General features: G+C 39.5%; 2 protein-coding genes across 3 annotated transcripts in view; both read left to right on the top strand.

The window, feature by feature from the left end:
* Positions 1–6955, top strand: part of chrna7a (cholinergic receptor, nicotinic, alpha 7a (neuronal)) — a 31826-nt gene extending 24871 nt beyond the window's left edge. For both annotated transcript variants that reach the window (XM_084365421.1, XM_084365422.1), the window contains exons 8-10: positions 4134–4220; positions 4568–4677; positions 5376–6955. In XM_084365421.1, coding sequence (XP_084221547.1) covers positions 4134–4220; positions 4568–4677; positions 5376–5912 — 734 coding nt within the window. In that variant the 3' untranslated portion in view covers positions 5913–6955. The remainder of the gene's footprint in view (positions 1–4133; positions 4221–4567; positions 4678–5375) is intronic.
* Positions 6956–8273: 1318 nt separating this feature from the next.
* The window catches only part of trip4 (thyroid hormone receptor interactor 4), an 88545-nt gene continuing 83209 nt past the window's right edge, over positions 8274–13609 (top strand). The window contains exons 1-11 of the mRNA XM_084349810.1: positions 8274–8462; positions 10758–10939; positions 11167–11297; positions 11456–11677; positions 11767–11845; positions 11941–12046; positions 12196–12411; positions 12511–12634; positions 12889–13082; positions 13242–13366; positions 13511–13602. Coding sequence (XP_084205936.1) covers positions 8383–8462; positions 10758–10939; positions 11167–11297; positions 11456–11677; positions 11767–11845; positions 11941–12046; positions 12196–12411; positions 12511–12634; positions 12889–13082; positions 13242–13366; positions 13511–13602 — 1551 coding nt within the window. The 5' untranslated portion in view covers positions 8274–8382. The remainder of the gene's footprint in view (positions 8463–10757; positions 10940–11166; positions 11298–11455; positions 11678–11766; positions 11846–11940; positions 12047–12195; positions 12412–12510; positions 12635–12888; positions 13083–13241; positions 13367–13510; positions 13603–13609) is intronic.

Genomic DNA, 13609 nt, shown 5'->3' on the forward strand with positions numbered 1-13609 from the left:
TCTTATGAAGTATATTTGCCTAAGTTTTTAGTCAAAATATCTTATTACACTTAATATGAGATACAATCACAGAGAAAGTAGCTTTCAGTGAGTTAAAGTGGGATCTGTTTTTAGACAATTTTCACTTGTTCCATGGGCAGATGTTCTTTTAAACTTATTACAAGCAAGAAACACCTTGTTCTCATGATTTTTTTAAGCTTATTTTTGAAGCTGCATTTATTTCCAGTGTATATTTTGTGATTTCATATTAAAGGTGAAATATGCGACATTCACTGCCACTTGGTATCACAGTACAGCACCAGCATCTCAGACCAAAAGACATTATTCCCTCAACTAAAACTTTTTAGTGGTCTATTTAGTCAGCCGTCATTTTATGTCCTGCTTTGAAGCGAAGGCTCACGTATCTCAGATCACACTGTAAAATTATGCCGTGCTGCTCGAAATATGAACCAATACTCTGTTACTTATCAACTATGAATCAAGATTCTGTTACCACATCGCCTTTTTCTCGCTTAAAATGTTTCAGACCCATATTTAAATGTACTGTTTAGCTGTAATATGAGGACATTTCTCACCAGACAGCTCGCCCAATCTCATAGTGCCTTCATGTGGTGTCGAAATAATCAGATAAACATACTTCTGACTCGGAAGATTCACATGAACAGCCCCACAAGTCAGAGCAACAACTCGGAAAGTCAGAGAAAATGTTACTGAGTTGACATCATATGACACTAAATCATGGCGGACGAAAGTAAACATTGGGTTGATGGTAACATGCATATTTGTGAAATAGATTTCATGATTACATGATCCGTTTCCTTTGCTCTTCCCTGTCACTCAAATACCAGAAGCATCTGTCAATGTGTTGGATAAACACTCCGAGCGCTAAAATGCATCGTCCACGTTGCTCCCACATTCTGACTTGACACACGTGAACACACTGAAGTCAGAAGAACGAGTCAGGAAGTGGGACTATCCGAGCAGCACATGAATGCAGCATGAAAGCAAACTTTGAGCCGAGGCACTGCTGATGAAATATGAATCAAGCTTCTGTTAATACATAGACTATTTCAAAATTCAAATGTCCCCAGATACAACAAGTGTTTAGCTGTATCATTGTTTGTGACCTGGCCGCCATGTTGAACAGACAAGCAGGAGGACAGAGAGGGACTCACATTCGCTAACATGAACGCAGCTGTCCAGTCTACCAAAACACAGAACAGAGACGCTCAGATCACAACCCCACAGAGACTCCACTATATCTTTACATGGCAAAGTGCTTTTTGCAGCCATATTGATGCTCAAAACCTCATATATTACTCCGATCTTACTCTGGTGACTGTGCACTGTTAAAAAAAAACACTTTTCAAAGAATACAGCTAAAAATGAACAAGTTTATAATCAAATTAAATGTTCTTCATCCCGAGTGGTTTCAACACAGAGTGAATCTTTTCTATTATTCTTCAATTTTTCATCATCTGTAAGAAATTAATATCAGAGCTCATGTTTCTCCTGGGTAATCAGCCTTTTCATGAAAAACAATGATTTTTTCATTAATCCACTTCCTCTGTGGCCTCGTGAAGTAATCTGATAATCAGCACTGAGTGACTGACTTAACTGTCAGTGGACCGAGAAAACTGTTTCATCTTATCGCCGTTGTCACACTCGAATGTCTGAGCTCATTTCATACATAAATTATACACACTTGTTTGAGACAGTATCTGAGGGTGGGTGGTGTTGCAGTTATGTGTGTGTGTTCTGTATCACTGTATGTGTGAGGGTGTAGGGGAAGTGGAGGCGTTGATTTATGCAGTTTGTGCCTTCCTGGAATCATTAGCGTCCCGCGTTGCAGCTGGATTCCTTCATTAAAGACACCAGATGTGTGGGCTTGTGTGTGTGTGCGTGTACATGTGTGCATTCCCACTGATGTGTGAATGGCTCAGAGACAGAATGAGTAAATAAGAGATGATTATGTGGGGTGTGATATGCTGCTACATATGTCTTTATGCTCCTTAAAAAGGTTTTTGAACAGGTTTCATATACTGACGTTCACAGCATAAATCAGGCGTACGTCACGAGTTATGTTCCCTGCTTGCACAGTGTGTGAGTGTCTCTGTTAATGTATGTGTGCTGGCATATCTTCGGTGTATCAGTAGATCAACCCAGACATTATTAATTCAGAATGGTGAACCCTCACTGAGAAATGTCTTTTCATGGCAGCATTTATTCCCAGATTTAATTTAAAGGAAGCTGGACTGTCATGAGGATTATGATAAAAACACACAGACGGATCAACAGGAATATTAAAGCGTGTGAATCTTCACTCTCACGCTCTCTCTGCATTTTGCATTTATATTTTTATATCAGTGCTAGTAAAGGATTTTTATATTAGGAGATTCATCAGCAGAACTGTGTTCGTGTTCCAGAGACGTCTGTTTAAAACAGCGGTTCGTCCAAATCACAAAGCAAAGGCATATTTCCCCATGAGGTGTCTAGCGATGCAAATAGTAAGGCTTTATTTGCCTACATCAGTGTAAAATGGAGCTGAATGGAGTTAAGTTTATGTGAGCCCTGATATACACACATTTTCACATTTGTCATACATTTGTGCCAAAGATGTGTGATGATGGCAGGATGTTCAGGCATTTAACAGTAAACTTTAGGTACAAGCTAAATTTAATGTCATTTTTTGAGTCCTTTTGAGTCCTGCTACTTCTGTTTTAGACAATGGAGTGTTGAGAATGAGTTCAGGAGTCTCACAGCCTGGGGAATGAAGCTGCTCTATAGTCTGATGGTACGGCAGCAGATACTTCTGTATCTTTTGCCAGACAGCAGCAGGGTGAACAGACAGGTCGGGGTGTTGCCTCTTAGTATCCTGTGGGCTCTGTGCAGACGTCTCACTTCACCGATGTCACTGATGCGCTGAAGATGGTTCCAGTGATGTTCTGGGCGGTTTTAAACCATTAGTTTATGTACAGAGACCCAACATTTCCCCCAAGAGCAAGCACTTGGCAACAGTGGCGAGAAAAACATGCCTTTTGACAGGCAGAACCCTCAGAGCAGAACCGGACTCATGACAGGTTCTCAGTGATGGTAATTCTAATGACCCTATAACTGTTCAGCTGCTCCACCTCAGCTCCACTGATATAGATGGTGGTGTATTTTTGCCTCCTCTTTTTTAAAATCAACAATCAGCTGCTTGGTTTTGCTCGCGTTGACTATTAGATTGTCATCTTGTGATCTTTTTTTCTGCCAGTATGAACTCTCATATCGTTGTCTTTAATGCGACCGATGAATTATTGTCCAAAATGACATCAGTGCACTGAAACAACAACCTTCACGTAGAATTTAATAATTATAAATTATATTAAGCTCATTTTTTTTGCATTATGATCTTTGATATCGGTGCATATCTAGCAACTAGTTTCTCATAAGAAACTCAACATAAAGGCAGCTGTTAAGTGTTTTTCAGAGGTGACAAATGTGCATCAGCATGGCTGCAGTTAACTACGATGTGACTCTTAATCCTGCTGAGAACTTCAGTCTTTCAGAATGTCAGGAAGGCTTAGCGATGTCAGCTCATTAGTGAGAACTCACACTGTACTGTCTGCTCACAGGTATTATGAAGATACCTGTTTGTCGTGCTCTGCTTGTTCACTCTCTGGTGCTGCAGTGACGACTTTGACACATTATGAGCTTCAAAAGCTTTGCAATTCTGATTTTGGGGGGATTTTATTTCACTTCTGGCTGCAGTGGAAGAACACATTGTGAAAGAGAAGCATGAAATCTGAAACAAGGCAAAATTAGCATAAGAATATGAGCTGTCACAAACTGGAGGACTTCGACAGAGACAAAACAACACTAGAATGGAATAAAACAATGAGTGTTCATTATTAAAATCCAGGAAAAGCCCTCGTCTTCTGCATATTATTACAGAGTATTTTTAAGGATGGAAAATGTGTGTGACTGTCTCTTTTTGTCATGTAACATCCAATTAAAGTGAACTTGAAAGTGGCAGATTTCAGCATCAGAGAACCATGTGGGCCTGTCATAACTGTGTTGACTACTTTTCTTTGCAATTAATGATATTTTTGTTGTGAGGAGCTAACTGAGATGTGGTCTCTTTCTCCCAGGCATCACAGTCCTGCTCTCCCTGACTGTCTTCATGCTGCTGGTTGCAGAGATTATGCCCGCCACATCCGACTCCGTGCCTTTAATAGGTAAGCCTGGCTGAAGTTAAAAGCAGTCGCTACGGGTGTCAGCTGCTATCAGTGGGGAAGACACGGGTGGAAATGTGTGTAGTCATTTTTCATCTGGCCTTCCCTTTTATCACAGTGAAACGAAGTTAAACGAGCCATCCAATTTTTAGATTTTAAATGTAGAGATCAGAAACAGTGAAATGAAGAAGAAGCTTTTCTACATTTCTCTGAGACATAAATTGAGTCATAGACTGAGAATTTCTCCTCATCCTGAACTCTGGTTGTTTTAGCCTCTTTGTAATGTTGCCTTATTTGACACAACTTTCTGTATCCATTCTTGCTGTCCCCTGTATTTCTTCCTCACACAGCTCAGTACTTTGCCACTACCATGGTCATTGTTGGTCTCTCAGTAATTGCTACAGTTCTGGTCTTACAATATCACCACCATGACCCTGATGGAGGCAAGATGCCGAAGTGGGTGAGTGTCGTTTCATATTACACCATTTTCCGTCGCTGATGATCCACTGACACCAGTTTAGTTATTTGCCTCTTGCCTCATCCCAAAACTGTGGCGTACATTATGATGAAGTGTGCACACTTGCTCAAGATTAATGCGTGTTTGCTTGTGTAAGGCTGTGTCTCCAGCTGTATCTTTAACAGGCAGAGATGTGGTGAGAGGTTCACCACCAGACAGATGGTGTTGAAATGTGCTTAAGTTAATTAGCTACTTATGAAATTTTAAAAACATACACACGTAAGTTTACCACAAGGACTGAGAGTCTGGCCAGTGTGTTTCTATACATGTTTTTACGTCTTGCACACTGTAATTTCCTGATATAATAACATGAAAAACGTTAGCGTTTAACGTATCTTTTTTGCACATGCAAGCAAAGACAAATTCTGCCTTTTTGCATGCAAAAGGTAGACAAAAAAGTATTTTCTAATCTAATCTAGAACATGATATTACTTAATTATTACCTCTTTATTGTCACCATTACCATGATATTAAAGTGCTACCAACATCCTTGTGGTAACACAAAGAAATTGGATTTAAAGGATGAGGACTGGCTGTATGTTCTTTAAAGGATGTATCGTACGATTCATTTATTTTTTGATATGATGTTAATAAGAGCCTCACTCATTTGTTGCTTTTGTCGTTAATGTTTGATCCCAAAGACCCGTGTGATCCTGCTGAACTGGTGCGCCTGGTTCCTGCGGATGAAGCGCCCCGGTGAGGACCGAGTGCGTTCAGCCTGTCACAACAAGGCAACACGCAGCAGCCTGACCAGCGTTGAACTCAGTGCCAGCGCCTCAGCCTCCCAATCCAACAACGGCAACATGCTGTATGTCGGCGTCCGTGGCCTGGAGAGCTACTCCACAGCTGCCACCTCGCCTGACTCCGGCGTCCTCTGTGGACGGCTGGTGGGACGAGCAGGTGAGGAGGAGATGCTCCTCGCCACAGGTCACGGCGCCTCGGTGGCCACCGTGGAACCAGAGCTGGCCAAAATCCTGGACGAGGTGCGCTTTATTGCCAAACGCTTCCGTGACCAAGACGAAGACGAGTCCATGTGCAACGAGTGGAAATTTGCTGCGTCTGTTATCGACAGGCTTTGTCTCATGGCTTTCTCACTCTTCACCATCCTCTGCACCATCGGGATCCTCATGTCAGCACCCAACTTTGTCGAGGCTATTTCCAAAGACTTTTTCACTTAAGGCCTTTGCCAGGAAACAAGTGCTCCAAAAACAAAATATAAGCCTATACCAATAATCATTCTTATCACAGAAATCATTTGTTAACACGTGGGGTAAATTAGATACAGCCCACTAATATAGGACTTGTACGTCACCAAATGTTTAATCATACTTAAAGGAAAGTCAGATTGAGGCAAAATCTGTGTAATGCATAAATAGTTTAACTTTATGCATTACACATATAATGGTGATGAAATGCAAACCAATCGCTAGAATAAATGTTTGACATGTACGTTACCGCAAACCACAGATATGTCGATACTTTATGTTCACATTTTCAGGTTTATGTTGTGGTTTGGTTAAAAAAATACTCATCCAATATCCATTTTTGTTAGCCACTAACGCAGCTGGAATACATCCCAACGTCTCGTTAAAAATATCCAGTGGTTTCACCAACATCATGGTCTCTCATTTGGCATCATCACCCTCCTGACACGAAAGAAGAAAATGTTGATATGATACGCATGAAAAATTTAACGTATCTGATGTTTGCAGAAATGTACACTGCCAACATTTAATTCTGGGGACCTGGCTGTGAAAATGACCAGCTCCTGCCTTTTTTTAAAAAATGACTTATGACTAATACCACAAAACATTGTAGTCATGGTTTGTTATGTGATGTTACCTCTGTATTGTTGTTCATTACACTGTATCTATTAGAGGACCTTCACTAAATTGTAAAAACATAAAGCTTAACACCCACTGTATGTTGAAATGTATGTAATGCAATGTAATGTTGTGATGTTGTAAATCACCTTTATATTAATACAAATTATATTGATTATTGTCTGAAGCTTTAACCAAACACCTCAGTTTAACAATGTTGTCACTTAGTCTTACTTATTGTTTCTCACTTATTTTTATTAACATTTTGTGATAACTAAAGGATTACTATGAGGTCAAGTTTGGTTTTCAAGTCACTTAATTTCAATGTATGATGTTTTTGTTCTTGTCCAGTCAACAATTTCACAAATAAATGAATGTTTTTCTATGTAAAAATGGGACAGCGTACTGAATGGTCTCTTGCTGTGAGAATTGTGTTTTGTAAGTATACTTCTGCTCTCTCCACATTTTCCTTCTTGCACAGCAAATAATAACCCTGACCCTCTTCTTCATGTTTGTGCAGCATCAGATTGAAACAGACTATAAAAACAGAGGCAGAATGAAACAGCAGGATTTTTGACAATCAGCCAGCAGAAGCCAAAAAGTACTTTTGGTAGATAAAACACAAATTATACACAAATACAAATCCTGTAGAATTTTGTGAGGGACCATGAGTCGTCATCAGTTTGCCTACATCGAACTGCAACTTCTTTCCACTGAGTGAAAGAAAAACTGTATTGAAAGAGAAAGCTGCTCTTAAAAAATGCAATTGCAAACCGTTACAGAAAATACAGATTGAGGCAAGAATAAATGTGAGATATACAAATATACACAGTTATATCCAAAAATGTGAAAAAGTAACATACAAACAAACTGGAAAACTGTTTGGTGTCTGTATAACTCATGAAGAGAATCTTATGATGGACATAAGACCTCGAGGGAGAACATTTGCAGCTTTTATTCCTGCCGTGATTTCAATATACTTTAATAACATTTTTTAATTAGTGTGCTGTCAAATTCATTATGATACTGTACTGGCACTGTACGTCAACTATAGAAAACATCTCCTGACAGCAAGATTTTTATCAGCATAGTAACAGCACGGATGTGAACTTGGCCAACATGAATAATACTGACTTGGTGGTGAACAATGGGACTGTAAAGTTTCCAATGGTGGAATGTAACTAACTACATTTACTTGAGTACTGTCCACATTTCTGGTACTTGTTCATGAGTCTTTTAACACCACTTCAAATTTAGATGTAAATATTGTACTTTTCACAACAATCATCTTTAGTCTTTACACGTTAAGATATTTTTTTTTGCACATAAACATGAGAAACTTTTAAAATATTATGTTTTGTTATAAATTACACTACCAAACAGTATGTAAAAATAGAGCTGTAATGATTAGTTGATTAATCCGTTATTCTAATGACGGAAAATGTATTGGCAAATATTAAGATAATGTTTTTTCAGGATAAAACATCTCATGGTTCCATATTCCTCATTTTGAGAGTTGCTGCTTTCCTTTTGATATTTTATTTTAAATACATTTGAATTGTGCACAAAAATACACTAATAAAGGGACTTTATCGTGTAAAAATGTCATGAACAGTTGAGAAGACAGAATAACAACTAATTGGGAGGAACCTTAATCAGAGCACAGCATGGCCTGTTTCAGGACGGGGTTCTCTGCCGTTACGCCGTCACCGTGTGTGTGCCTTTGTTATGTCTCCGACTGGAAACACGGTCGGTTTTGGTTTGACACGACACACCGGCACATCTTTGGTTTGAGCTCTGAGTGTGAAGTCTTTTATTTGGTAAAATGTCGGACGCTTTGCTGCAGTGGTGTGTGGACCAGCTACACCACAAGTTCGGGCTGGAGGCGTGTGAAGACATCGTCCAGTAAGACATGTTAACGCTAGTTTAATCAGACTGAAGTGACTGACTGTCTGCCAACATGCTAACGTTACCATGCACACGTCTAGCAGATAAAACGGCTAGCTTGGAAGTAATGTATTGTGTTTAAGTTCCCCATTGTGTCTACTTATCAAAATATCAATAGTGTCAATTAAAGTTATGTGTGTTTGTCAAATGTTCCGCTTTCCTTTGATAGAGCTACCTACAGGCTAATGAAGTTTGGTATTAATCTGTCAGTGACAGGTAGACAGTTTGACAGGTGTATTAGCCATTTATTAGATAGCCGTTAACCAATGATTTGATTCTCTAACGTGTCAGGATATTAAATCCCACTTCTCAAGGTGACACATCTTGAGTGACGTACTTTCTGTGTATTTCTCACTGCTATGTCACGTCAAATATCAGATTATGTTTTAATCTTGACTTTTGTAATGAATTGTGAGGCTAGGTACCTGTAAACATTTTACAGAAACAGCCTGTGATCTCCCAGAAGGACACCAACGTCTTTAAATATCTGCATGTACTGGTTAGTTACAGCCCAGCACCTGAAAGATACAAAAAAACAAGCAAACAAACAAACAAACAAATACATAATGTATTGTTTTCCCAACATGTCAGACTTTATTAAATTTCTATTTAAAGGTGACATCCTGGGTGATGTCACTTCTTAATTTGTGTCGTTTGTGTCACATGAATGTCCAGATCACGTCTTAAAAATTTACTTTGTAATGCTTTGTAAGGGTAGACGTTTTAACACACTTTAATGTTTAAAGAGGACAGCAAGAATACAATGTGGCATGTTTTCAACATGTAATCTCACAGAAGCACATGAACGTCTTAAATTATCTGCAGGTTCTGGTTAGTCATAACTAGGGGTAGACCAATTATCAACCAGGGCACATATTCAGCATTTTCCGATCATTGGTATCAGTGATTTTTCTGTGAGATTGCAGATTAAAAAAACACATTCGATAAATGTGCTGCTTTGGCTTTGATACAACATCCCACCATCTCACACAATGTCCCGCCCACAACAATATCTGATTGGTAACACGTCACAATCAATAGCCTATAAAAACTGAATAATCTGAAACTGCAAATTAACTAGTAACTCCATTCATATTTAAATTAAATAAATGCAGTGGAGAGGAGGTATGAAATAGCAGAAAATGGAAATACTCAAGTTAAGTACCTCCAAATTCTACTGAAGAACAGTACTTAAGTAAATTGTACTTAGGTTTCTTTTGTCACTGGCTGTTAGAAATTTTGACACAAAGAATTTTTTTTTTGCAAATAAATATCAGTCCCAAATATCGGTTTTCAGTCTGCTTGATATCTAATAATCAGTATTGTCCATGAAAAAGCCATATTGGTCGAACCCTAGTCATAACCAGCACCTGAAAGATTTCTTTTTTTTTTAAAGTATATGTATATAGGCCTTATATGCACAACACATTGCTTGTGTGTTCACAGTTCTTCTTTTATTAGTCTATGTAGACTAGCTGCAAGCATTACTTAATTAATAGATTAGTCGATCAAAAGGAAAATGAATCACCAGCTATTTTGGTAGTCGATTTCATTTCAATTCAATTCAGACTTTATTGATGTTTAAGTCATTTTCTTAACCAAAATGTCAACCATCTGCTGGTTCCAGCTTCTTTCATGGATGGATGTGCGGCTTGTCTTTGTCATTCATGACAGTAAATGAAGAGTTTTGAGGTGTTGGATTGTTGGATGGACAATGGAAGCAGTATGAAGAGGTCACCTTTGGCTCTGACTGAACAATTAATCGATTAATCAAGAAAAAAATAAGCAGACTAATCAACCGTCAAAATAGTCGTTAGTTGCAGCCCAAATGTAGACATTATTTCAAGCACAGATGGCTTTGAATATAGTTGGATATAGGAAAGTTTAAGATGAGCAGTCATGCAATAATTTCCTGATTTGAGAAGTAATAGACAACCTACAAAAGCCTGCAAAAGACCTCCACGATTATATCAAAGAGAAAGAAAGAAAATATACAGTACACATGAAGAATCTCATGAAGTCTTTAAAAATCCATGAAGTCTTAAAGTAAGCACTCTTAGCAAATCAATTCTTGAATATTAATGAAGGGATGCATAATCAGACCACTTTGCCGGAAGCCACACAGACATAAAAACAGAATTGGGAATGAAAAGGCGGTGCATGTGTTTTATGGTCTTAATTCTTTTTTAAGATCCATTTTGATAAGAAAGGTTTTCTTTAATTAGATGCTAATTGAATTATCCTGCTGTCTAGATACATTCTATCCATTGAAAAGGCTGAAGAGATTGAGGAGTATGTGGGAGACCTCCTGCAGGGCACAGATGGGAGAAAAGGGCACTTTATAGATGAGCTCCTGATCAGATGGAAGAAGACTCAAAGACAGACTGGAGACAACGCAAATCTTTTTGTTCTCAAGGAATCTTTCTCATCACCAGGTAAATAAATAGATAAATGGATGTCTAATGTCTGCCAATAAATAAATTCTGATTTAGATTACACATAAAATCCCTTACTTACCATGCATGACTGAACATTGCAGATAAATATATATTCTAAGGATTAAATGTCTCATGAATGCAAATCTAATTAGCTGAGATATCTAAATGTCTCTCTCATGGGATATCTGCAGTATCTTTTAAGGTAATTTTCTCTCCTTTTGTAGATTCACAAGACATGAGCAAAGATACCCAGAAAAAGTCCAAACGTAAGGGTCGTAACAAACAGGAAGTGATGACTGCGAGTCCAGTAGAACCTGAGCCAGAGCAAGTCAAAACCCCGATTGATCTGATGAGGGTGAGTACACATCGATCTAAACCGTTGTTCTCTTAACACCTTCTTTATGAGGGTAATTCTCATGGTTTGAGTACAACTGCAACACATTAAGTTCAGTTGTAGATTCAATTGTTCTTTCATCTTGTTTTGTTTCCTCACTTCATTTACAACTTTCTCAGGCCCAAGAAAACACTAGCACGTCTTCTTCAACAAAGAAAAAAAATAAGTTTGTCAATCTCTATAATAAAGAGGGACAGGACAGGCTGGCTGTTATACTCCCAGGTCGACATGCCTGCGAGTGCCTTGCCCAGAAGCACACACTGATCAACAACTGCATCAGCTGTGGTCGCATTGTGTGTGAGCAAGAGGGCTCAGGACCCTGCCTCTTCTGTGGAAACCTGGTACGTAAGTCCTCTGAACCCTTAGATACCTTTTTTTTCAATCCACTTTTTATTTATGAGTGTTGTTTTCCCATTTTTTTCGGATTCAGGTCTGCACAAGAGAGGAGCAGGAGATCCTGCAACGAGACTCCAACAAAAGCCAGAAACTAAGAAAGAAGCTAATGGGAGGTGAGAGTCAAAAGTAGTCAGAATTATTAAATACTCAAATCTATATAATAATGATGATGGTTGATGCCTTGAATTTATTTTTATTTTGGTGACAGACGCTGGAGAAAGAGATTATCTCCCACACCAGGAGGCCATGATGAAGGCCGGTTTGGAGAAGGCTGTCCAGCACAAAGAAAAACTGCTGGAATACGACAGGAATAGGTATAAAAACACTCAGCTTCACAAGAAAGGATAGGCTTACTGCTTGGTGTGCAGTGTCAACACTTCAACTGGACATTTCGATGACTGTAGAAGGTAATCATGAAACCTGATGGTTACACTGACCTGTTTACTGTCCCCTTCAACTCCAGTGTCAGGAGAACGCAGGTTCTGGATGATGAGTCGGATTACTTTGCCACCGAATCCAATCAGTGGTTGTCACCCTCTGAGCGAGACAAGCTGAGGAAAAAGGAAGAGGAGCTCAGAGAGCTTCGGCATGCCTCTCGCAAGGACAGGAAGATGACGTTGGACTTTGCTGGCCGACAAGTGATTGATGAGGGAACACACCTCAATGAATACTACAACAAGTAAGATAATGTGACATGGCTTGAATCAAGGCTGCAAGGACAGATTTATGTTGTGTAGTCATGCTAAACACCTTTTAAAATATTTGCAATCATTTGCAGGTTGGATGAGACCCTCAAGTCTATGAGTAACGACTCAAAATCACCGAAGTATTCTGAAAGACAAGGTGGAAAGCAGAGCAGCAGAGACCTGGTCAACCCCAACATAATGCAGTCTGCACCAGAGGTTGTTCATTTCTGATGTTCTGGATATCCTAGACATAGCAGTGATGCCACCTTGTGGTACATTTTCAAAACTGTACATGAAAATATAATTTTTTAGACTCATTTGTACATATATAAACTTGGAACATCAGTAAAATGGGTTGAAATTGACAGCTAACAGTTTGCATAAATCTTTTTTCCATCATTAAAACTGTGCAGATGGTGATGATAGAGATTCTTGTACTGATACTGATGTCATTAAACACACTTTTCTAGTGGGTGGATGTTGGATGCGGTGCCAACAACAAGAGAAACATGGAGCTTGGAAAGAGTTTGGCAGAGGAAAAGGGAAAAGAAGATCGCTCCAGGTTGCGGCTCCAAGACAAAGAGCTGCAGGAGATGGCTGACGGGGGCTGGTGCCTCAGCATGCACCAGCCATGGGCCTCACTACTGGTCAAAGGCATCAAGAGGTAAGGAGGAAACAAAATCCCAAATGAGCTGCAGGAGATAAAGAAAAGCACAGCACTAACCTAAAATACTCCTATAGAGAATTGTTTTCTGGCTGGGCTAGTGTGTAAGTAGCAGAACAATGCATTTTGGTGTGTGTGTGTGTGTTTTTGTGTGTGTAGGGTAGAGGGGCGAACATGGTACACATCCCACCGAGGTCGTCTTTGGATTGCTGCTGCAGCCAAGAAGCCCACCCCTCAGGAGTGCGCTGAGGTGGAGGCCATGTACCGCCACATCTACAAGAGAGGTAAACATGGTGTTTGCTCCAAGCTGTTTTACATACAGCACTGTAATTGAAATGCACACACCCTGAAAACAGTCCCCACCAAGTCCTATATGATGTCTGTATGTTTGCGTGTTGGTTCTTTAATTGTTCTCCTTTTCTGTGCAGAGCCCAAGTTTCCCAAAGAATACCCCACTGGCTGCCTGTTGGGCTGCGTCAACGTGACCGACTGCCTGTCTCAGGAGCAGTTCAGACAGCAGGTCAGTA

Source organism: Pagrus pagrus (genome assembly GCF_965226575.1).
Source record: "Pagrus pagrus genome assembly, chromosome: 1".
Classification (NCBI taxonomy): domain Eukaryota; kingdom Metazoa; phylum Chordata; class Actinopteri; order Spariformes; family Sparidae; genus Pagrus; species Pagrus pagrus.